The sequence below is a fragment of the Hippocampus zosterae genome, chromosome 10 (genome assembly GCF_025434085.1).
Source record: "Hippocampus zosterae strain Florida chromosome 10, ASM2543408v3, whole genome shotgun sequence".
Classification (NCBI taxonomy): Eukaryota; Metazoa; Chordata; class Actinopteri; order Syngnathiformes; family Syngnathidae; genus Hippocampus; species Hippocampus zosterae.
In genome coordinates this window covers 21,924,718-21,948,887 of record NC_067460.1, presented here as the reverse complement: position 1 = coordinate 21,948,887, position 24,170 = coordinate 21,924,718, and the positions used below count along the sequence as shown (strand labels likewise).

Here is a 24,170-nt window from a genome sequence, read left to right as displayed (position 1 = left end):
AACTCAAAATTTTGTGATTTCTTATGTGTTTTGGATGAAAAGAAAGTCACACAATTTGGCGATGTCTGCTTTTCTCTGGACATTAATGATTCGTACATATTTCATCCTTTCACCTACTTTAGTCTTAAATTGAGTTTCTCTTTGGAATCAGGAATGATTTTTCAAAGTTAAATCACAAAGCACTTTCAAACTGTTTTTTTTTAAATCTTTGAAGTAAAAAATGTGGACGCCACTGTAAATGGTCATAATGATTATGACAATATTTTTATGCTCTAAACAGAATTTGAATACATTGAGGGGAAATACAAGGTTTCACAGCGGACATTTTCAACCATAAGCAGTTTCTCTGAAGTTCAATCACTTTCGAAAAGTGGAAAAAAAAAACACTTGAAAATACCACATTTACATCTGATTAGAATTACGATGACAGTAACGCGCTCTCCCGTTCGGAATGAAAAATCAAACGACGCACTTGTGGACTTAACTAGAAGTTGTTTTTATTTAATTAACTTCCGAGGCACAGTACAATTCAAGCACAAGGCAAGTTGCCCCCCCCCCAGTTGAGTTAACTTACAGTTTTATTCACACTTGATCATATTTTTCTTACAGCAGCAAGTGACATGAAGATGCTTTTGGTTTGTAAACAAGACCGACCGTCGACTTGCCTGCAGCCAAGTGAAACGGGGTCCATCAATACAGTTTCGGGACTCGCATTTGTGTTCAATGCCGGCTTGCAAACACCACTTTTCATTGTAGCGTAGCATCACGTGCACTACACGGCACACAAGCGGGGGGAGAAAAAAAAAAACAACAACCCACGGCCGTTGCACACACCCAACCAATTGGGATACTTACTAGAAGTGGTTTAAAAAGAGGCGTCACACTTTTTTTTTTTTTGTCCTGGCTGTACAGCTCACATACAGTAAATGATCATAACTGTTCCATGCGGCCTCGGGACTTCTTTAGACAGCATTTGCGCTGTTAGACTTTAAATAGAAATCAGGACACGCAGTATGAAGACGAGCTGGAAGCGTTTTTCATGCTGAAATACAGTTTGGTTTTGTATAGAGGGTATATGCATTTAAATATTAAAAAAAAAAAGGCATCAGTGCTTTTAAAATAGAAGAAACTCCGTTTTGGGTTAAATAAGCTTAAAATGAAGAATCTGGAATTCTCCGATTAAAAATGACAAACAAGCCAAAGAAATTCTACGGCTTGGAAAAGTGCTGAGTCCGATGCGGGTCCGGGAAACCGAAGCTTATTTACACAATGTACACAAAGCAACCGGCGGCTCGCTCGCTCGCTCGCTCCGTCATTGGCTCCCACCTTTGTCCGCGAGGTAGTCGTAGTCATCGGGGCCGTCCGCATACGGCTCCTCGCCGCTCCCGACGCCATTCCCCACCTCTGCAGGGAGCCAAGGAAAGTTTGACATCACTGTATTGTGTCTTACTTCAAGCCACCCCCCACTTTGTGTTAGACAGACCGCAGCACAGCTAAGTCCGCGCATGCGTGGCGCTCTCCCCGAGGGGAGTTGGGGCGGGGAGGATGGAGGATGCGGAAAAGGGGCAGCAGGTAGCGAGGGAGGATAAAAAAAAGAACGATGATGAGATGAAGGTCCTTCTCACCGGAGAAGATGAGTTTCTCCTTCATGACGTTGAGGTCCCGACTGGATCTCCTCACCGCGGCGTTCAACATGATCTGCTCGGGGTTGTAGCTTCGCATGCCGCTGGTGCGATACCTGCGGGAGGGGGTCCCAAATGTCAGCTCAGAAAGGCACGTCATCAACGACCGCTGCCTCTGCTCACGCTCAGCGCATCTTAAGTGGCACGGGTACGCCGCGGAGGAAGAATCGCAATTGTGGAGCTGTTGAAGGACAGATTAGCATGCGCTCGAGTGTTAGCTTCTGATAAGCGACACATCCTACCGACGTTAAGGGATATGTTGCTGATGTTTGGGCTCGGGTATTTGTGATTGGCAATGATATCATTGGCAAATATTTCAGTACGTAATAATTTCCATCGTTCCTTCCATCCATTTTTTTTTTCAAACTTCATTTGAGACATTTCGTACTTTCGGTGGCAAGTCGCAATTTGTGCGTAAAAGCGGATTGGGACGCGAAACGTGAGAAGTGGCAGCAGTGTCATTCAAGCAAGATCCATGAGGAGTGGGGGGCAGGGGAATAGACATGGACAGATGTGATTTCAAAACAAAAAAAAACACGGGGGCGGGGGGGGGGGGGCATGCGGTTACCGGAGAAGAGTGTTACCTGATCACGTGATAGCTGAGAGAAGATGCCAGAGTGCAGCAGAGGAGACGAGCATGCAGTTAAGGCAGAGGAGAAAGGACAAAGGAAAGAAAAGGGCAAAAGAAAGCAGGAGACAAGAGAGGTCAGTTTCGGAAGCCGGCACCGGCCGCCGACAAGCAACAAACCGCAACGGATCCCACCAGATTTCTTTTGTATTTTCCTGCACCGTCCAAAAGTGAAATGCGGATAAAAGCGCAATAAAAGCACCTCACAAAATCACCAAAACCATGTTCGACGTGTTGCGGAGGGCTACCATTCAGATTTGATCACAGGAAAGCAATTGGGGAGCGCCGGAATTAGTCACACATCAAAAAAGGGTGAAGGGAATTTGAGAAGCAGTCAGGATGAGTACACAAAAGGAGAGACATTTCTGTCCACCGGTGAAACATGGATTGTTTGACGCAAGTGAACTTACTTCTGTAAAATGAATATTGCTATGACCGCCACAAAGGAGATGAGATCTGCACACACCCACATCAGGCAGTATTCATCTGGTCTCTGGTGGAAGTAAAAAACAAAACGCATTTCTTTAACTTGTGTTATTTGTGTTCAACGGCAGATGGCGCTGTAGGTCAAGGATACACTTCTAACCGACAAAGGGTTGAACCTTCGACGAGACTGCAAACCAGGAATTAATCAGTGTCCGTCCATTTTTTTTCCTTTTAATACTTGGATTACACATCCACTCGATGACATCTGCCGGTCGGCTTGACTTTGCCAAAAGGAAGCGAGACACGCAAAGGCGCATTGTGATGACGTGGCAGGATTCGAGAGACGACCGTTCGATGACAAAAAGCGAGCGTAAGACTTTATAAATCCAACCATTATCTCGGACCTTCATCGTTTAAATGTTGCAGTGGCATTTCTTTTACAGTCAAGGCGGACTGTATAAATCCTACAAAATTACAAACCACATGACACGATTTGTCTGGACAATGATTATTAAAAGTATGGCGACTTGTAAACTGCTGATGTCCAGTATACGTAATTTTATAGTGGTTAACCTTTTTTTCTGAACCGGATTAAGTACAGTTCAGTATTTAACTTAAATGTGTGTTTTTTAAGCAATACAATGTAAATTAACGATTATCTAACAACTACAGCTTTCTCATTTTCCTTTATTAAACACGTTGTTAGTGTTCAAACTGTGCAAAACGTTACAGTGGCGAGCAAAAATATTAAATATTAAATAGGGATGGTTTGATACCACTTTTTCATATCCGATACCAATAGCGCAGCTTTGAGGATGATCCAAAACCGATTCTTTTTGTCGGTCTTTCTGCGCTCATGTGAGGAGATGAGTGAAGGCTAAAGTGCCGGACAAAATTATTGTGAAAAAGAAAATAATATTATGTCCTCACCAAGAGCCAGATGGGGTAAGGCACCTTTTTGAGGACATGCGGTGCCTCGGACGACACAGCAGACACGTCGCTGCACCACAGCACCGAGTACAGCCAGGGCTCGTTGACCGTGTAGAGGGTAAGGCTGATGTTTTTCTCCGACAAGTCCCTGAAACATGCGTTTGTTTAAAAAAAAAAAAAACACGTTTGTGTATGTATATGTGTGTGTGTGCGTGCACTTACTTGAGGCGTGTTCGCGTGAGTATGTATACCTACCTGATTTCCCGAGTGGTCGCCTGGCTGTATCTGAGTACCAGCTGGCTGATGCTCGCCTCTCTGAGGCGTTGAGGATCTTGCTTGACCAAGGATGTTTGGACCAGACCGGGTGCAAGCCGTCTCACCTGATCCCTGTCTTCGTCCGGAGTCCACATCACCTGCAATCACAGGTCAGGTACAACCATATTCAACTCCAAAAAGGAAGAAGCCAGAAGGCTACTACGGGACTGAAGTAGGACAACTCCAACCAGACTTTGAGGAACCCCGGATCGCTCCACGGCCTGCAGAGTGTCATTGATCCAGCTGTGGTAGCAGCGGTGGCCCACAGGGGGTCTCCTGAGCCTGAACACCACGGTGGCGTTGTGGTAAGAGGCCAGTTTTAGTAGCTCCTCGAGGCTGCACACACTCTGGTTGGCAATTCGGCTTCTTTCGTGGGACGAAAGCGTGTGCGTCGTCCAGAAGGGGTCGTCCTGAGGAAGCGGAAGAAAAGACGAATAATAATAATTCCTGCACAAGTAGAGGCTGTTCAGTAAGACAAGCGAATGATTTTTCTTTTCTTTTTTTTGGAAGCTGCGGGTCCACCTTGAGGAACCACCGTCCTGCATTGAGCTGCTGCAGATCGGTCCAGTTGAACATCGCGGCGTCCTCCATCTGCCTGTCGGGAAAAATGTTCTCGACGTCGGTCGTCCTGCGCAGGGTTGAGTCGTGCATCAGGAATGGAATGCCGTCGACGCTGACACGTGGCAGAGAGGGAATAGGTGACCGTCGAGCAAATGGGGAAAAAAATATAGATATATTCCAGATTCTTAAAATGCTTCCTATTGTGGGCGGAGTAAACTACTACGCTGAGACGTTTCTTCAATATTTCGGCCCTAAAAGACAGCCGTTATTATCTCTATGAAGACGGAACCTGCTCTTGAATCAGCTGTGCGTTACCGGCAAGCTCATGATCAATAATTAATGACTGGGATGTTATCATCTCAACACTATTATCGATACCGGCATCCCGTCGTCGTCCTTCCATCTTCGCGAGAGGATTACTTCCCACTGTTAATGCGACCTTCATTTTCAAATGTTGAGCGGAAAGATGCTTCTCCGGTGTATCCGCCGCGGCCGAGGCCACGTGATCGCAGCGTGTGGAGCGAGCTCGATGCTAATCTCGAGAATCACATTAGGAACAGAACAGGGGCGCAACAGACAATGCCTGAGCGCAACATTTGAATCGCAAATTATTTTTCTCTTTAGGACCAAGGCAGAAGAACACAAACATGGACGCACTGTGAAAGTAACCATATCTGAGTGTCAAGAATCTTAAAGGGTTACTTCAAAAAATAAAATCTGCGCAGTTAATCAAAAGCATTGTGGTGATATTGTGATTTATGAAAGGAGTGCATTTTAAATCAGTGGTCCCCAACCCCTGGTCATTTGGTACTGGTCCGCACAGAAAGAATCAATAACTTTATGAACATTACTTCCGTTTTATTGATTTCGGAATCTGAAAGATGTTTTATTTTGAAAAATTACCGGATTCTCCGTTACATTCGTCTACAATGTCACTCTTGACGCAGGTTAAGGCGTGCTTCTCCGTCAGGTAATCGGTTACAGCTAAAATGAAACCGGGAAGATGGCAAAAGGAGCAAAACGTCTTTGGGGAGGGGGAAACGGTCCAGCTGGACACAGAAGAGAACCCTACGACTTTCAAGAAAAAGAAGGCTACATTTAATAGACAGTATCAGGAGGCCTACTTAAAATACGGATTCATCTCAACGAGAGATTCCTGCGCATCAAGCCCATTCTGCCGAATACACGGCGACGGGTGAGTCGTATTTTTCATGCACTTTGTATTTGTGCTGTATCTTATTTTGAAGGCACGTTTAAACGTAACCATAGTGACCAGAGGGCGTTTACGTTCAGATAGTCCGTTCCTCATGTCACGATTCGTGTTTATTATTATCTCACGAAAATAGCAGTTTTCATGCAGCTCATATCATCTTATTTTGTCTGACATTAAACCGGTAGGTGGGGCAAAAAAAAAGTTTGGGGACCGCCGCTTAAAATAACAACCATGTCTTTGGAACGTCATCTTTTAGAAGGCACAAAAAATAACCTGTGAGTCGATTGTGTTTGGATACCTGATTGCAACGTCCGTCTCCCACCCTGTAACATTCATTTGCAGCGCTCGCTGAAAGGACCACATCGTGTTCTCCGGCGCAAGCTGAAAACGACACACACACAAATTATTCCTTCAGTGTGCTTATAACGTAACCTTTTTGATTTTTTATTCCTGGCTATATCTTGAGAACCAAAACATTGATTGCGACAGGACTGGAATGCTGTGAAATGTGACACAACCGCCCCCCCCCCCACCCCCACACACACGCACTCTTTGAATGACAAATTCAATGGGCTAAAATCAATATGATCCCACACGCCAAACATCACTTTTGAGAAACACTACTGTCCCACGTACTGTACACAGAGCGAGTCAAGCTAGCGGGAAGGGGAGGGGGGGGGGGGACGGGAGGAATGTTATGATCGATTGGGTAAACCTGTGGGAAAGCGAGCTGGGTCATGCGATTTGCTTTCACGGGCGCACGGAAACTCGGCCGTTTTTAGAAGCCGCTATAAGGATCGATCACAAATAGAAGGCTGCGTGTTTTTCTTTGGCATGTAAACATGTTGGCGGCTCCCTTTTCCCATCCTAGTGTTGTGTAACGTTGAGAGGGATACCGAGCCAACCGGATCAAACCGTCTTCGCCTCAGTTGAAAAGCAACACAATTAGAGTTGTCTTTCGGCATTGCGTCTCGTTCTCGATGTAGCTTTCTGCTTTATCCATAAAGACAGCAGGAGGCTGTAAATTTCCCCAGTGTGGGACGAATAAAGGATATCTTATCTTATCTTATCTTGTGTCGTTTTAATTTATTCCAGTTCATTTCAATGCAGCCGGTATTTGCAAGGAGAGGGGGTGCACAAAATACAAATTTCATCATTCCTCAGGCAATAAAAGGGCTTTCTTTGGCTCTTGGCCGATCTTGTTTGGTTATTTTTAGTGGTTTGACCACAAGGTCATGAACACCAGAACGGCGATGGGAAGTTCCGGTTGAAGAAAAAGAGGAAAGGCATCTAACCGAGCGGTAAGTGACAAAAGGTGCCCCGCCATTGATAACAAGACAGAAAAGCACGCTGGTAGTGTTGTTTGGGCACACTTGGAACTCACCATGGGGGCCCCCTGGTGACCAATAACATCGGGGCGGGGCCTGAGGTTGCTGGGGTCCATGATGCAAGGGGAGGCGATGTACAGCGGCACCACGTACAGACCCAGTAACAAACCGAGATACAGGACCAGGACCACCACCTGGAACGCTGGAGGACAGCACACTTTTCAACTCTTGGACCACACGTCGGAGATACTCATGAATAAAACAGGAGAGCAACTGCCGCTCGGCCGAGCAATTGCAGCGGCAAGTAAGAGACTCCACCACAGAGGAGGTTGTTTCAAGGTCAGCGGTGCTGGTGGTGCGCGCGACCGTGTGCGTGTAATGGGAGAAAGGCAAAGTGTGTGTGTGTGTATGCGTGCGCAAGGAGACCTTTTCACCTCATCATTCAGAGACACAGATTTAAGAGCACCTTGTCAACGATGTTACTCTTGATTCAGATCTTTTCTTGAACTCTCAGGAGAAAGAATATTTTCAGGACGGGACTCTGATGGGCGTGGCCTCTGAGGAAATGACTCAATTGTATGATGACCATGACACTGACATAAGACGACCTTAAATGCCGAGACGATGTCCAAAGTCACTGCGGCACGTAAGCATCGTTTGATTTGATAGAAAATGCATTCATGTGAACACACGTGATAATAATCGTGGATTCCAACAAATCTCCAAAAAGTGATCTCTCCGACATGAGCCAGAAAGAATGCGTGTTATGGCCGCAAGGTCTTTTTGGCCACTGCCTTCACACTGTTAATCATTGCACACGTCCTGTGTGCAAGTCCTGAAAAAAAAAACGAGTGACTTTTAATTGGTGTCGCAAACTTACACGTTCTATCCGCCCGGGCGACCTGTCCGGCCACTATCCAGGACAGAGCTGTGGCTGCAGCGACGGCACCGATGTGCAGGAACGGGCCGGTGGCCTGCGTGGATGCAAGAACGGCAGAAGCGGATGCACCGAACGGTAAAGCGGATGTCGAGAAAAGATAAGGGCTGTAATCTGTCGAAGCATTTCCTTAAAAATGTGACGGCTCGGGTGGAATCCATCTCACGGGGGCACTAATTACATTCATTCATTCATTCATTCATCTTCCGAGCCGCTTGATTCTCACTAGGGTCGTGGGGGGTGCTGGATCCTATCCCAGCTGTCTCCGGGCAGTAGGCGGGGGACACCCTGAATCGGTTGCCAGCCAATCGCAGGGCACACAGAAACGAACAATCATTCGCACTCACACTCACACCTAGGGACAATTTAGAGTGTTCAATCAGCCTGCCACGCATGTTTTTTGGAATGCGGGAGGAAACCGGAGCACCCGGAGAAAACCCACGCAGGCCCGGGGAGAACATGCAAACTCCACACAGGGAGGCCGGAGCTGGAATCGAACCCGGTACCTCTGCACTTTGAAGTCGACGTGCTAACCACTGGACTACCGGGCCGCCCCGCACTAATTACAGCCGTATTAAAACTACTTACTAAAGGTTACTACAAACCGAAAAAAAGCCAAATCTTTTATTTCGGCTATAAATTGACTTCAGTGAGAAATGCTCTCTCTTTACCGAACGCATTGTTGTCAATTGGATCGAAAAATGTAGGAAATCGCCGTTCAGAGTTCCGATGTTGTCGTCAACTGACCTGCAAGGAGATGGGGATGATGTCCCACTCGTGCCGCCATGTTTCATTGATGGAGATCACGCCGACGAGAGTCGTCAGCAGAGCCGCAGTGACGCCTATCTGCGAGGATGGGGAGAGAATAAAGCCGAGCATCAAGCTGGACAAACATCGATGGCGAGATAACCCGGAGCGGCCCGCGGCCCCTTGGCGCCGAAAACTCGTTGTCGTCATTTGTCGCGCAACAAGGCTTTTGTAACCTCGAGGTCGAAACTATCGGGTTAGTCATTCGCGAATGAGCATACACTCCCGGTGACGCATACGGAGAGTGACGCATGTGACACATTCTCAGGAAGACCAAAAAAAATAAAAATAAAAGTCAGAGTTGAAACGGTACCTTATGCAACCAATGCAAATTCAGCTGCTGGCCGAGAGCAACGTGACAAAGGGCTAAAACCTGGCAGAAGGGGAAAACGCACACAAGAGCGGCTAATAGGCTGCTGACCGGGAAATATGCCACGCGGAAGATGAAATATGGATATTTGTGGGAGCTACGAACCATTAAAAAGGCAATGTAGGTGAAGCCAGCAGCGGTGGTGGCCAAGACTGGAACGGTGCCATCGCTCCACTCGCCAGAGCGGTTGTAGAGCGACCTGCGGCAAAAAGACATTTTATAACGGTCGTATTGAGCGCTCGCCCGCATTTCATCATGAAAGTCCAGAGGGAAGCCTTCGGAACAGGAAAACGGGCATGTTTTTGTATTGCTGCCCGAGATCAAATTGCGCCAACGTCCGATCCCAAACGCGACGCTTGCTCGCGCATCAACAGGTTGCGAGCGAAAATGAAAAGTGAAGATGTTGTTTACAAAAAGGTCTGCTGAGGCTCACAGGCGGCCATCGAGCAAATAGCAAGCATATTGATGGATTATTAGCGCAATAAAGCCAGCGCAGACGCCGCAGGGGAGGCCACCGTAGCGACCGCAGAGTGCTGTTGGAATGTTAGATTAATACTTGCTTGAAATATGATAGAGAAATAAAAAGTTCTGTCTTGGAGAAACGGAATTATGGCCCTTAGTCTTCAAAGTGAGAGGACAACCACTCCGCGTGTAGGTGCATGTACATCGTCGAAGGTGAGATGTGAAATAATGTTGTTATTGTATTCCTATTCCCATTAACTTGTCAGTCTTGTCAGACCTGTTAAAAATTTGGGAGGTCGACCAGCATCCTGGAAATAATTTTCTCTCACCTTATGTGCATCCACTGCATGTCCTTTTGATTCAAACACTCATCGCAATATCGGGCTAGTCTGGACCAAGACACTCACTCCCTGCTGCTAAATCACCCTCACCGTTGTTATGCATGCGCCGCTCGAAGAAAAGCAGGGCTTATTTTGCATTTCTTTTTCCGGAAGGCGCCGGATGCCGGCTCGAATAAAACATGCGTGCGAGCTCTGGATATGAGCGCACGTGTGGCACGCAAAGAGAGACTGCGAGCGAAAGAAAGAAGGCTGATGGAAACAACAAAGACAACACATGTTCAAGGGTAAGTGAAGGTTAGAAAGTGGGCAAATGGGGGAAAGGTGTAGGGGGGGGGGGGTAACCGGAGACGTAACCAATATGGCCTTGGCTCACCAGTTAAACTCATTGTAGTCATTGTGCGCTTCCAGCCAGAAGTAGAACCAGACCAGCAGAGCGCAGAAGGTAAAAAGCAGGACGAGGGACCACAGCAGCTCCCACTACGAACACACACACACACACACACACATACAAAACACGCGAGGAATCAGTCGCGATGCATGTTCAAAGCACTTAACAGTTCCGGTGTCGTCGGGGTGAGAGTCACTTAGAAGTTAACTTTCTTTGGAAAAAAAAAATAATAAAGTGGGCTTAATGTTAAGCACATCAGGTGGAGCGACCCAGCAACCTTTTTGCATCGCGTATTCCCTTATTCACATCGCTCATTAAAACTTCCATTGCGGCTAATTGCCGTCCTGCTCTTTCGTGCACTTTCACACCAGTTCAAATGCAAAGTATATGAAGAAGAAGAAAACCTTTATTAGTCTCACAATGGAGAAATTCCAGATTCACAGCAGCAAAGTTATGAAAAGAAGAAGTAGAACAACAAAAAAATAGGAGCTCCTGGAAAGGCAGCCACTCTCGCGGCGCCATTTTGAAGTCAAAAATAACAAAAATAACAACACAACACATAGGACAGAGACATATGTGGGTGTACGTTTGTCGTTAACTCATTCAGGACCAGCCAATTCTGGACCAAGTCTGAAAAGACGTTTAAAAACGTCTTTGGGAGTGAATGAGTTAAAGACGGACATATAAGGCGTATATTTGGTACCGGAGCTGCAACAGTGGTGGTCGTGACATCAAACAAAAGAGCCTGCTTTGAAAATGCGATTGAAGCACACCGTCTTCCCGTTTCCCGGCTCACTCAGCAGACGAGCGCGGCCTGCCCCTGGAACATCACATTAGCATTTCTGCCCGGCTGGCATTTATCGCACCCTGTGACAGAGCGGCGATATAAATCCTTGGGAACACAACAATCTCTTTGCATCGGGCTGTCGACGAGACTTTGCTCCACGTGACGTCATTATTTAAGATTAGCCCGAAGCTGCTCACCTTTATTGAGAAATTTAGAAGACGGCGAGTTCAAGTCTTATGGCTTATGCAGATATTTCTTGCAATTTTTCTGAAGACAATTTGTCCTCGACAGATTGTGCCGCCGACAGTTCGAGGGGGGGGTCAAGATTTCATTAACTTATAAAAAGGAGACTAAGCTGCTCATTATCAGCAATGCAGCACGCGAGGGAACCGTTGCTCGCCGCTTCAAGCGTCCATCTTGGCCGGAATTAACTCTCAAAATCTTGTCACATTCCTGCGCGTTTCCAGATAACTCGCTGGAATTTCACACAGGGCGTACCAACTACAACGCCGCGATATCACCGGGACAAGCGAGAGTCGAGAGTGGGTGCGCGAGGAGAGCGCTCGGGAGAGCGAAAAGAATGTGTTCGCATTCTTGTCTGTTAAAAAATGATAAGGTAGTAGAAAAGATGTCTACTTGAACAAGGAAAAAAAAATCATTCAAAAAAAATTGCGTGCCTTCAGTCATTCAGGCCTTGATTTTTGTGAAGATATGAACAAAGCGGCAATTTCAGTTGAGCTTTTTGGGTCAAAACGGACAAACGCAGGTGTGCTCTCGGTTCTGCTGTCGTCACCTCTAACAGAGGAAAATGACACCAGACCAGGAGCACAGTTGCTGCTTTTTCTAAAGCCTTTTTTTTTCGTGTGTGTGTGTGTGTGTGTGTGTGTGTGTGAGAGACTCAATTTTAAAGACTGGCAAAATGGAAATACTTTCAATTATTACTGAGCAGCGGATCAGCTTGCACTGTGTGACATGGGCCTGGCACCTACAAAGCACCTTGAACACACACACACATAGACACACACACGCACGTTCACACAAAAGCAGACTCGCTGAGGATATAATGCTGACCTGAATGTGAGGGTTGGGGTGGGGTGGGGGGGATAAAAAAGGAAAAGAAAAAAGGCAGAGCATCCTTTTGTGAGTTATGAATGCTTCTTCAACTGTCTCAGCGTCAGATTCTCAAGTTCTCACGCACCCCACGAATCACTCAGGTCCAGTTACGGGAAACTGATACGCCTTCTTGATTGGTCGTCGTGACAGCAAGTGTGATGAGTTTAACAGGAAAATGATGCATGACATTTCTGTCCGGGGGGGGGGGGGGTAGTCCAGTGGTTAGCACGTCGGCTTCACAGTGCAGAGGTACCGGGTTCGATTCCAGCTCCGGCCTCCCTGTGTGGAGTTTGCATGTTCTCCCCGAGCCTGCGTGGGTTTTCTCCGGGTGCTCCGGTTTCCTCCCACATTCCAAAAACATGCGTGGCAGGCTGATTGAACACTCTAAATTGTCCCTAGGTGTGAGTGTGAGCGTGGATGGTTGTTCGTCTCTGTGTGCCCTGCGATTGGCTGGCAACCGATTCAGGGTGTCCCCCGCCTACTGCCCGAAGACGGCTGGGATAGGCTCCAGCACCCCCCGCGACCCGAGTGAGGATCAAGCGGCTTGGGAGATGAATGAATGAATGAATTTCTGTCCAGGCAGCTCAGTATAATATAGCTAAAGTAACACAATGTTTCATTGATGACGTTTTTTTTCCCCTAAGTTTCCTGTTGTAAAGACAGAAACGGATTCTCTCCCGCCATCATTTTCAAAGTCTCGATTGTACAAAATACAGTTCAACAAAAGTGTGGAGTCAAAGACAAGTAGTTCAAATGGACAAAACTAAAGGATGAGCCTCTCAAAGAAAGAATGCTGACTCGGAACTCTCCGTTGAGTGGAGAGGACTATCGCTTGCAACGGGAAATAGAGCTACACCGTGTCCAGTTTCCTGTACAAAGGAGACCAGAAATCAATACCTCGACAAATGATTGTGAAGCACCTTCCATACTTCTCTCTCTCTTTGGAGACTTAATGCATGCTGCAAATTGTCTTTACGGGTTGAGTTGACAGGATCTGACTCTGTGCATGTGTGTGCGTGTTGCAGGTTTCTACTTGTCCACAGTGCACATGTGGGCATAAACAAATTCTCCACGTAAGCGTTGAAGTGCATTTCGAGTGTGGACACTGAACACGAGGCTTCATGCTGTGAGACTGCTGCAACCACGAGAGATGAGCCGAAGGAAAAAGCCAGGCCAAAATGCCATCGCGAGATTGATATTTATGATGGCAAAAATTGCCTCATGCCGCATTTCCCGCATTTATATATACAGCAGGATATGATCATATGAACGGTCTCAAAACTTGAGAACGGAGGCCAAAGCAACTTTGAAAAGAAAATAATCAAGACGTTTTAAAATCAATTTGACATGGCTGACTGATTAGAGCGCAGAGTCGACGTGGCGGCAGACTGTATTGTGATTCAACAAAAGCCTTTGCGCGATTAAGGTCATTGTATGACAGCGGCGAGGACACTTTCACTCAGAAGGTAATTAGCAAAAGTTCCCAGAGGATGGAGAGCACGCACTTATGGATTCCAAAATTCAGCATTTGTGCGGGTGTTTTTTTTTTTAACTCTTTCCCCCCCTCCTGCACAGCATCATTCGCTGCTGAATGTGGGTGAAGTGGGCCTCACAGTGCAGCGGGGTTCGATTCCGGCTCCGTTTGCATGTTCTCCTCGTGCCTGCGTGGGTTTTCTCCGGGTACTCCGGTTTCCTCCCACATTCCAAAAACATGCAATGGCGGCGGATTGACCACTCAAAATTGTCCTTAGGTGTGAGTGTGAGCGTGGATGGTTGTTCGTCTCTGTGTGCCCTGCGATTGGCTGGCAATTGGTTCAGGGTGTCCCCCGCCTACTGCCCGAAGACGGCTGGGATCGGGTCCGCCCCCCCCCCCCTTATTATTTATTATTATTAGTTATTTCCCTTCCCGTATGTGGACTCGCATCAAAAACATCCTTGCATGTCAAATTGTAAATGAAAGATCTTTCAAAATCGGGCCAACGCAACAACGTGGCACACGCAGTACGCCGTCGGGATGCTCACATCCAGAGAGGTGACCAAACACTTGTTCTGCTTACCTTGGTGGTGTCATCATGGGAGCGCTGATAGCGTTTCCAGCGGCAACCGTAGATCCCGGTGATGCAAGACAAACACAGCTGGCGCTCATAGACTTGGAGGGGTTGGTGTTTGACCATGCTCCTTCTGTCAGTCCTGCTTCCACAAGTCAAACATCTCACAGACCGGATGGACGCTGCAACATAATATCAGGACAACGTATCACAAATGCTACATTCAAAGATCTAAAAAGCCTCACGTTTTGGAATTCGATTCCGAAAAAGTAAGGCCGGCTTTCTGGTACCGGTGGTCGATTGTCGCAAGTAACCGCAATGTGTCTCCAGCCGCCACACATTCATATGCGTCACTGGACAGGGACAATATGTGAAAGTACCCCCCCCCCCCCCCCAAAAAAAATTCTTCCGTTCTGTAATGTACTGCTGTGTGCGTGTGGAAACTTTTCTTCAGACAGATGTTTCAGCTGTCCGTGAGCTGGGAATGCCGACGCTAAAAACAACGGCAACAGAACAGCACCAAGAGTGTCTTTCGAAAAATCTCTGCTGTGCTCAGCAGGTAACAATTAATATCCTCAGCATGATTTTAGTCGGCCATTCGTGCACTTTGTGTTGATAGAGAAAGCTTCGAGTTTGGAAAAGTGACTTGTCGTTCTCTGTCAGCTATCAGATGACTGTTGTAAGCCCAATGAATTAAAGACGGGCCAGAAATTCACGATACAAGTGTCAGCACTTTTCAAGATTTGGTAAACATAAGCCCATGAAAAAAAAAAAAAAGTGGGTCGGGCAAATTGTACGGTGTCTATAGCAACCCTCAAAATATTCCCGCCAAACAATTCGCACAACAGCGTTTGGAAGTTGGAACTTCCATATTGCGAGGCACTCTCTACATCTTTTTTTCACTCCGTGACCTTCCAGTTCAACGTGCAAAGAAGTGCAGCGTGTCAAAATTCCAAGTCATAAATCAGAGCCCACTTTGGAGCTGATGCCGATTCAGCATCGGGACTCTGCAATGCGCTACAATAACTACAAACATTGCTTGCAACCAATTTTATTTTGACACGACGGAGCTTACCGCTGTGCCGTGAAACTCCAAAGTCCAATCGGTGGTCATATCTCGAGAGCAACGAAGCGCACATTTGATGTCTGTATATGAATTAGACGTGTGCACTCGGACAAACCCATTTTCACAGGGCCACAGGTAAAACTCTTCGTTCCCAAGATCTAATCGTCCGTCGAGGGCCGAGATTTCCGATTATGGGGCTATTAGGCAATTTGAATGTTTCAGAGAGTCACGATAACACTTCCTGCTGTAATCACGCCGTCTAAACTCTGGGCAGCCGCTTATTAGCATCGGCTGCGTTTCCTGTTATTAGCGCAACTGCGCCGGTGAGGGCGGGTCGCAGCCGCGGGTGTCATGAACCCAGCCCACCCACCCGGCAGGACCGCACAAGTTCCTGACATAGCTGCTCCTACGCTTTCAATTTCCGCAGGGTATTTGACGGATTATAAAAATGAATTCAGCGTTGCGTCTCGGGGTATAATGTTGCAAAGGACGCTTAGCGCGGATTTCGGTCACACAGCCAACTTGACACAAATAGTGCGGACACTCTTTTCATTGCTAGCTAAGATACGCTTAGCTAATATTTCTTGTGAATAAATGACGTCAAATGAGTGGCACGGGAGTATTGAACAAACAGGACGTAGCCTCAGATTAGATGACTGCACTGTATATTTTCGTAGCTCTGCTTACGCTACATTTAAAAAGGAACATTTTTCAAATAGTGACCGTTTATAAATGACTTCACGCGATGAAAGTCAGCTCATGTTGTGATATGAGCATCAGGGGAGTCCCGCCCTTTTGAATTTCCACTCATTGCAGACCACAAACGCTACAGAGTGAAAAACACCGTCTGTCTCCAGTCTCTCTCAAAAAAAAAAAAAGCTAATTATAGTGTTGCAATTTATTACTACGACACTGTCGGAATTCAGCTCGCATCATATTTTTCTTGTATATCTGGCCGCCAAACTCATTTTTACCACGGGCAATGCGCAACAATATGATTTTACAAAAGGAACAAGTGTGATGGAACGCCCCTGACCACATAAAAGGAAAAACTGCAACCAACCTGAGCAGGGTGGGCCGCACAGTCCCACCGACTCACCATGTTGCAAACAAACAAACAAAAAGATTCAAAACTTCTCTTTCATGTAACAGTAAATGATTTTGTCATTTGAGCGTGTAAAATGTGGTACTGAAATTTTAAAAAAAAAGTGTTGACTGACATTTCACTGACGTTCACTCATCAATACCAAAATGTCGGGTCTCTATCAAATCTGATTAAGCACCATTCCAAGAAAACATTGATTTCTTGAGTGAGGGATCAATTGAAAGCCGATTGGACTGGAATAAAAATGAGGCGAAAAGCATTCCAAGCAGAACAGGATCGTGCCACACTTTCCATAAACATGATTTTTGATATTTATTCAGGCAGCTCGACAGGTTCGAGCAATTTGCTTGAGGATATCGCATCCATTTCCAGAGCTAAACGATTCTCGATTGAAGCAATCAGATGGCCGTAACACAGGAAGTGAAAGTATTGATTGATAAAAAAAACACATCTCCATTGACGCTAGCAATCAGGGGAAAAGGAAGCCGAGAAATCATCCGCGTCGGTCAAGGGGTTGTCGGAACTCGTGAGACAGCTGTTGGCGACTCCTTTTCTGCTGCTTCACTTCCTCTCATCCGAAAAGTCACAATGAGGAAACGCTTCAGCATTTCCCTTGCAAACGAGGGGTCTTCTTCCGACCTTTGGGCTGGAAATGAAGTGAGCGGCAGGGAACTAGACTCGAAGGGGACCGCCTCCGACTGGATCTTTCAAACGGCAATGAGTCATCAAGCGAGCGGGAAAAGGCACGTGTCCAGACCTGCTCGGAGGAATGTGATTCCATCTGCCTGTGATTGCAATTATTATTATTATTTTTTTTAATGACACTTTATTACCGTGTGACTTTAAATACTGGATATCCGAGCTTGCCTCGGATCATCGTTTTTATAGCTTTTGTTACCTCAGCCGTGATGTTGACTTGCAGGTCTGGGTAATCCCAGTTGTGTCCTCGCAGTGCGCTTCAAAACGGAGCATTTCTTGCTATTACGTGAAAGCGGATTACAAAATTTTCAACAGAGATATTCGAATATTTTTGCCTGCTTGCGTCGGGTCGCAGAAGAAAAACACAGCTTTTATTTGAGCCACTATACGATTGTCTCTTCCATTTTAAGATAAGATAAGATAAGATATTCTTTATTCGTCCCACACTGGGGAAATTTACAGCCTCCAGCAGCAAGAATGTATGTAGAAAGAAGAAAGAGAAAAAAAACAACAAACATCTTTCAATTAAATGCAATATGAACACAAAATGGATAAATCACAGTACTATTTACAATTTTCCGTTTTGATGAAACAGGAAGCGCCCTTAGCAATTCCATGCATTAATAGGACGTCAACATTATTTGTGTGACTTTGTCCCATTTCTTGACTTTGTATACAAGATAAGAAAACCTTTATTCGTCTCACAATGGAGAAAATTCCCAATTCACAGCAGCAAAAGCTATGAAAGGAAGAAGTAGAAGAACAAAAAATAGGAGCTGCTGTAAAGGCAGCCAAGCTCGCGGCGCCATGTATGTGTTCACAGGTGAATTAAACCGTGATTTATCAAGTTTATAAATGATCAAGTATGGCGTTTATAAATAATTAGAGACAAATGTGTCGGGGAAATAAAAGTCCATTGAGTAAATGCAACTACGATGATGTCAGCCTATTTTTTTTTTTTCAGATTTCATTGAATGAACAATTCAATGCATACATTCAGTTTTTAACGAATTAATTCATGGTTATTTTCAATGTCTTCATATTTATATAATTTTTGACAGAAATGATCTCAGCCGCTTGGCGAGATGCGAACGGTTGGCAACTCGAGTGAGCCAAGAGGCCAGAGAAAGTGACTGAGAGGGAGTTGATTAGTGACACATGAGCGACAAAGCCCATTAGAACAACGGGCGACGACAGTCATCGCATCAGAGCTGTTAAAGTCTGTTCGACGCCGAGAGAGAGAGAGAGAGATCCCCAACAAAGACGCTTGGCACCCTTTTAGATGTTACGATGAAAAACATTGCTTCATAAATCACACAAGTATTGCTAGAATTGAGTCCCCCCCGACCAAAAAATATATATATATAAAACCCATCAATGCGGCCCGGTAGTCCAGTGGTTAGCACATCGGCTTCACAGTGCAGAGGTACCGGGTTCGATTCCAGCTCCGGCCTCCCTGTGTGGAGTTTTTATGTTCTCCCCGGGCCTGCGTGGGTTTTCTCCGGGTGCTCCGGTTTCCTCCCACATTCCAAAAACGTGCATGGCAGGCTGATTGAACACTCTAAAAATCATCCCTAGGTGTGAGTGTGAGTGCGAATGGTTGTTCGTCTCTGTGTGCCCTGTGATTGGCTGGCAACCGATTCAGGGTGTCCCCCGCCTACTGCCCGAAGACAGCTGGGATAGGCTCCAGCACCCCCCGCGACCCTAGTGAGGATCAAGCGGTTAGGAAGATGAATGAATAACCCATCAATCATTTTGAGGCCCAATATGAGGTCGGATAGACAATTCGTGTATTGTATTATGGACTATACAGTACAGCGTGCACGTTTCATTTCAGTCGTTGAATTATTTTCTCAACTCACACTCACTCGCCTGTGAGCGTCACACTCATTTTGTCCCCGCCTATCCACCGCGTCAACCCGGCCGGTTATAATGTACTCAGTCTAATGACATCATATCGGATGGGTCATCACCTAATAAGGTAAACCATTAAGGCCTCCATTTAATTATTGTGCATTATAAAGCGTTGTGTTGAAGCCACGCCGTCAGCTCGTTGCCATTATGCTTGCGGCTCTCGATTTGTCAGGAAGGCGGTTAAGAGGTCATGATGGCATCCGGGGGCATAGCCTGCCTTCTTGCCAAACTTGGCGACACTTTCCTATGACAAGAACTGACAGCGAGCGGATGGGTTGCTTCGATAGATGCTCAGTTCAATACTTCCTGGCCGACGGCAGACATCTATCACCCCCCCCCCCCCCACCTCCCCCAACAAGTCTGTGCGGTGAAGACCTTGACAAAGTGACACCACAACCCCCCCTTCACACAGCCAAGTCAGCCGTCATGCTTCGCAAAACCTTCCCAAGATGAAACCGCAACAGTTACGAGTAGTAGGTGGAGACTTGCAAATAAATCAATAAAATCGCTCTTATGTTTTGCTTTTGAGTTAAAAATAATGTCAACCACGCATTAGGGGAGCCTCCTCCGTTAGCTTGGGAAAGTTTGGTCTTCACGGCTGCATGGATTCAAATTGGCTGAGAGGATCCTGCACGGAAAGCGCTTGACAAAAACAACGGCGACAGTCGGACTTTCCACATGCACGGCAAAGCCGGAACGAGACGCCGGTCTGGAGGAGCTGCGCGTGACAGAAAGTATTCAATTAAAAAAAAAATTGTAACTATCATCATTATCGATTCAGCGCGTCAAACCCAATGCGAGTTTGATTCTCAAGGTGCTCGCGGGCTTGCAGTGGAACGGCAAAGGCAGCAAGCGTCAAACATCTCCACTCATTCAGGCCTTATATGCCCACATTTTCATTTCTTGAGCTGCCGTCCTCTGGATTTGATGTACAATCCACCGCTGATTGCCAAGGCCTAATAAAGGCATGTCAGCCTCTGCCATTGAGCACATTTTCTTTTCCAGCTATGCAAACACATATTGGATGCGTTCAGAAATGAGGGTTTGTGAAATAAGTCATGCCGCAGAGCACTCGCCACCTCCTTCTTGCTAGTTGTATATCAACACATTTTTTTTTTCTGAAATATTGGCCATCCTTCTGCTAAACAATCGAACTTCATGTGTTGCCCGCTATGAAAATTAATCCGGGTGTAACTGATCACATTCACCCGCAATTATTTGGGCCAACCAATTTTAGAATCCAGCAAATCCTTTTCTTTTTTTTTGGAACATGGTAGGTCCATTTCAAATGAATGTTAAAAAAAAAATCCATACCTTGTTTTGGAATAAAACTTTCTATGCTACTATGGGCGGCCCGGTAGTCCAGTGGTTAGCACGTCGGCTTCACAGTCCAGAGGTACCGGGTTCGATTCCAGCTCTGGCCTCCCTGTGTGGAGTTTGCATGTTCTCCCCGGGCCTGCGTGGGTTTTCTCCGGGTGCTCCGGTTTCCTCCCACATTCCAAAAATATGCATGGTAGGCTGATTGAACACTCTAAATTGTCCCTAGGTGTGAGTGTGAGTGCGAATGGTTGTTCGTCTCTGTGTGCCCTGCGATTGGCTGGCAACCGATTCAGGGTGTCCCCCGCCTACTGTCCGAAGACAGCTGGGATAGGCTCCAGCACCCCCCGCGACCCTACTGAGGATCAAGCGGCTCGGAAGATGAATGAATGAATGAATGCTACTATGTAAACGATGCATTATTGAGCCGTTATTGACACTTAATACTTACTACCTACTGTATGCGTGTCTTTCGTTTGCGTTTTTTTTTTTTCCTAATGTGACGCTTTCTTTCCAGGAGCCACAAGTTCAATTCACACGGACCACAACAATCCCACTTGTGTCCTTATCCTACAGTTTATTTATTCATTTCATTGGAGGCAGTGCACATTAATCAACACAAGAATAAACTGTGTAAATGCGCCGGGCTTAGCATAAAATGCTAATTTTCAGCTGTAGGCCCAAGGCAGGTTTCTGAAAGCGCTTTGAGACCCAGAATACTTGAAGACGACAACGACAGAAATAAAAACCAAATAGGTAAGACATCATAAAAGAAATGATACAAACAGTTGCAGTCTTCAATTACAAGACAAAAGACAGGGACAGACAAATCACTTAGAGCTACAAATTTGCACTGGAACGGGCTGGAGTCTGGAAATGTGCATGTGTGATGTATTTTTAACACCTATATACGTTTTTTTTTTTTTTTGAAAAGTGGAACCTATCACAGTCTCCAATGTGTATTGGCAACCTGTTCCAGGATTGCGTTCCACTACCGGGGAGACAGTTTGACCGTATTTTGCTCTCCATCTTGTTATCCTGCAATCACCTCTTTGTCAAGGCCCTAGTTTATGATTGTGTTGACATGAGTTGCTCCCAAAATGTTCCATTCATAACCTTGTACATTCCGACATGACCTTCCTACATCAATCACTGCACAAGCACGAGCAGCCCCGTCAGCCAAGAGGCGTGTTTTCTTTCATCTTGTCTTGACTTGTATTCTACGTTGCCATTAAACCATCAAAACATAAGACGAGCTGCAAAAGGATGCAGCCGGACCGGCAAATGTCATGTGCATGATCGTAACCAGACAAAATAGTACCAAAACTCCAACGGGAGAAATGCTTCCGTGACATTTCAAGTCCATTCTACTGAACTAATTTTTCTACTTTCTCCGGATGTGGCCGCATCTGGGTTCATGGTAGAAACGGGTTTTCTACCGCGATTGCTTGTTTGGTGTTGGACAAAGCATATTTTGGGTGTTGACGGTAGGTAACTGCAGAGCAGTTAGTGTGGCCTGGAGAGCAAACAGCTGACAAAGACATCCGCGGCATGCACGGACATGATGGCAACCATTGTTGTGGGAGCGCACAAAAAAAAAAATAAAAACATGACCTCCCTCCTTTGCATTGCATCGTGGTGCCTCAACATCTTACCATTATTCCAATTGACACATTTTTACTCAGTTGAAAGTCTCGATGTAACAAAACGAAATCTATTTGCTCATGTAAGGGCAGTGTAACGGTATGTGTGTCCCATGGTTTTTTTTTTAAGGTCAGGTTACATTTTGGAAAAGCTTACAAACCAAACTGCTTGTCTTTTTTTCATCAACAGTAATAGATTGTGATGACATAAAAAAATGAGGTGGTAGCGTACGTATTTTGCTTCTGGGAAGGTTTAACAACAGTTTGTCTTTTAGGCAATGAACCATGCAGACAAGACCGACCAAAACAGTTTGAAATGTGCGAATTATTATGCAATCAAACACTGGCATTTGTTATTGCTTAGGATCCATCTGAAATGCCTGGAGAGGCTTTAAAAACAAAACAAAACACATTGCTAGCCATAACACAGCTGAGCTGCGCTGTTTTTGTTTACAGACTAGGTGTCGTGACATTATAAAAAGCAAAACTCCATTAACACCCTCCAGGAAGGGTTTACAATGGTCCATATTTGACACAAGATGGTGGACACTACTTTTGTCTCGATGCAGCTCCTCAACTCACGTTGACTTAGCTCCTTGGCATGAAGATGCCACAAGATGACAATTAAAAACTACTATCAGATAAATTAAATTGTCATTGTTACGACGACTTAACAGACAGAAGTCAGGCAAGGACATAAAATGACACGACTCTTTTCTAATGTAGCTTTAGATGCCAGGTTGGAGTATAAACAGTATAAGCAGAATAAAAGCAGCAATAAAAGTGGTGCACAATTAAAACGTTTTGGGGGTTTTTTTGTGTTGAAATATTTAACAGTCATTCACAGAACGGTTGATGACAATTTGAGGGCGAGTAAACAAATCATAGTGGCAAGTGCAGGAGATTTTACTCACCTGTCCGCGGAGTGCGACCACTTTTTTTTCCCAGGTCAAAGAGGAATTTGACGGCTCTTTTCACCTCTCCGCTTGCCGACGAGAAGACCCCGATAAGTGGAGGTAAAGCGGCGTATTATTCTTTTTTTTTTAAACAGGAGACGATATGTGGGTGGCTGGTAAAAGTGCTGAATTTGACAGCAGAACCCCCACCCTCCTAAAAAATAAGGCAAAAGAGCAGCCCGAGCACTTTCGTTGCCTTTTTTTTAGCTTAAAAGAGCGGTTTTTCTTTCACGCCCTTCGCTCTGTCAAGCTTCTTCCCGTTAAGGTTAACTGTATGTCCTCCTTCCTTGTCAGAAGCCGTGTTGTCCACTGGTCAAACAATTCAAAGCACTGAGAGGTAGGAGGGGTGGAGGTGCTTTTTATCTGCTGTGCTCCGGCAACAGAGACGAGCGTCACCAAACTGACTTTACTCCCGGACGGCCAGTGCGTTCACGGAACATCGAAATTTCAATGTTTGTTATTCTTCTAACTTTAATTGAACTAAATGTGTACGATTTAGTTTAACTGAATTTATACGACTGTCAGCAAACTATTAGAGAGAATACCCTTATGGGATAACATTATAATTCTCAAATCTTCGTGTTTTTATGGTCACGTGAATTTGTTGGTAGCACAAAATCCGAGGGTACCTGAATGGAACAGTTTTTCACAGGCGAGTAGCCAAGGAGCATGTTTACTGTCTATCAAATAAAAGCGTGTTGACATTGAGAGATAAGATTATATGAAAGGCCATGAATACAACCATGCCTCGTCAACATGCGGTGTGTGTTTTGCCAACGCGGCGCCTTCAAATAATCTCTATCAAGCACCTTTACAGTACGTTTTTCAAACTGACCTCATGATGTACTTACTCACAGGGGTGTCCAAAGTCGGTCCTCAATGGCCGCTGTCCTGCCTGTTTTCCAGCTCTCCCAGGAGGAACACACCTGATTCAAAAAAATCAGGATTGTTCGAATGCTTCTTCACAGCCGGCTGATGAGCTGATCATCTGAATCAGGTGTGTTGCAGCCCAGAGAGATGGAAATCAAGCAGGACAGGAGCTGGACATGCCTGATGTACTGCATAGCTGACCAAAAAAGATCTCACGTGATCTCCGTGTTCTGCAAATCGAGAGTTTAGTACTCAGAATGAAAC

The 24,170-nt window shown here is 45.7% G+C and overlaps 1 protein-coding gene across 2 annotated transcripts; it reads right to left on the bottom strand.

Moving 5' to 3' along the window:
- Nucleotides 1–472: 472 nt before the first annotated feature.
- gdpd5b (glycerophosphodiester phosphodiesterase domain containing 5b) lies at nucleotides 473–23,460 on the bottom strand. 2 transcript variants are annotated; one of them, XM_052078472.1, is made up of 17 exons: nucleotides 22,995–23,460; nucleotides 14,346–14,518; nucleotides 10,374–10,477; nucleotides 9,303–9,396; nucleotides 9,141–9,200; nucleotides 8,768–8,866; nucleotides 7,964–8,057; nucleotides 7,140–7,285; nucleotides 6,054–6,136; nucleotides 4,504–4,654; nucleotides 4,170–4,391; nucleotides 3,922–4,079; nucleotides 3,667–3,814; nucleotides 2,721–2,803; nucleotides 2,267–2,281; nucleotides 1,626–1,738; nucleotides 473–1,404 (listed from the first exon to the last, which is right to left on the bottom strand). In XM_052078472.1, exons 2-17 carry the CDS (start codon nucleotides 14,460–14,462, stop codon nucleotides 1,313–1,315), a joined length of 1,779 nt encoding a protein of 592 aa, XP_051934432.1. In that variant the 5' UTR covers nucleotides 14,463–14,518; nucleotides 22,995–23,460; the 3' UTR covers nucleotides 473–1,312. The 2 variants fall into 2 exon arrangements, with proteins under 2 accessions (XP_051934432.1, XP_051934433.1); XM_052078473.1 differs by lacking the exon at nucleotides 2,267–2,281.
- Nucleotides 23,461–24,170: the final 710 nt, after the last annotated feature.

Bases quoted from the DNA above. Each gene is read 5' to 3' on its own strand.
- gdpd5b (XM_052078472.1), bottom strand. From the start codon at position 14,462: ATGGTCAAACACCAACCCCTCCAAGTCTATGAGCGCCAGCTGTGTTTG. The intron at 8,867-9,140 runs GTACCGTTTCAA...CCATCCTCGCAG, and splicing joins ATTTGCATTGGTTGCATAAG to ATAGGCGTCACTGCGGCTCT. The intron at 7,286-7,963 runs GTAAGTTTGCGA...GCTGTCCTCCAG, and splicing joins CGCCCGGGCGGATAGAACGT to CGTTCCAGGTGGTGGTCCTG.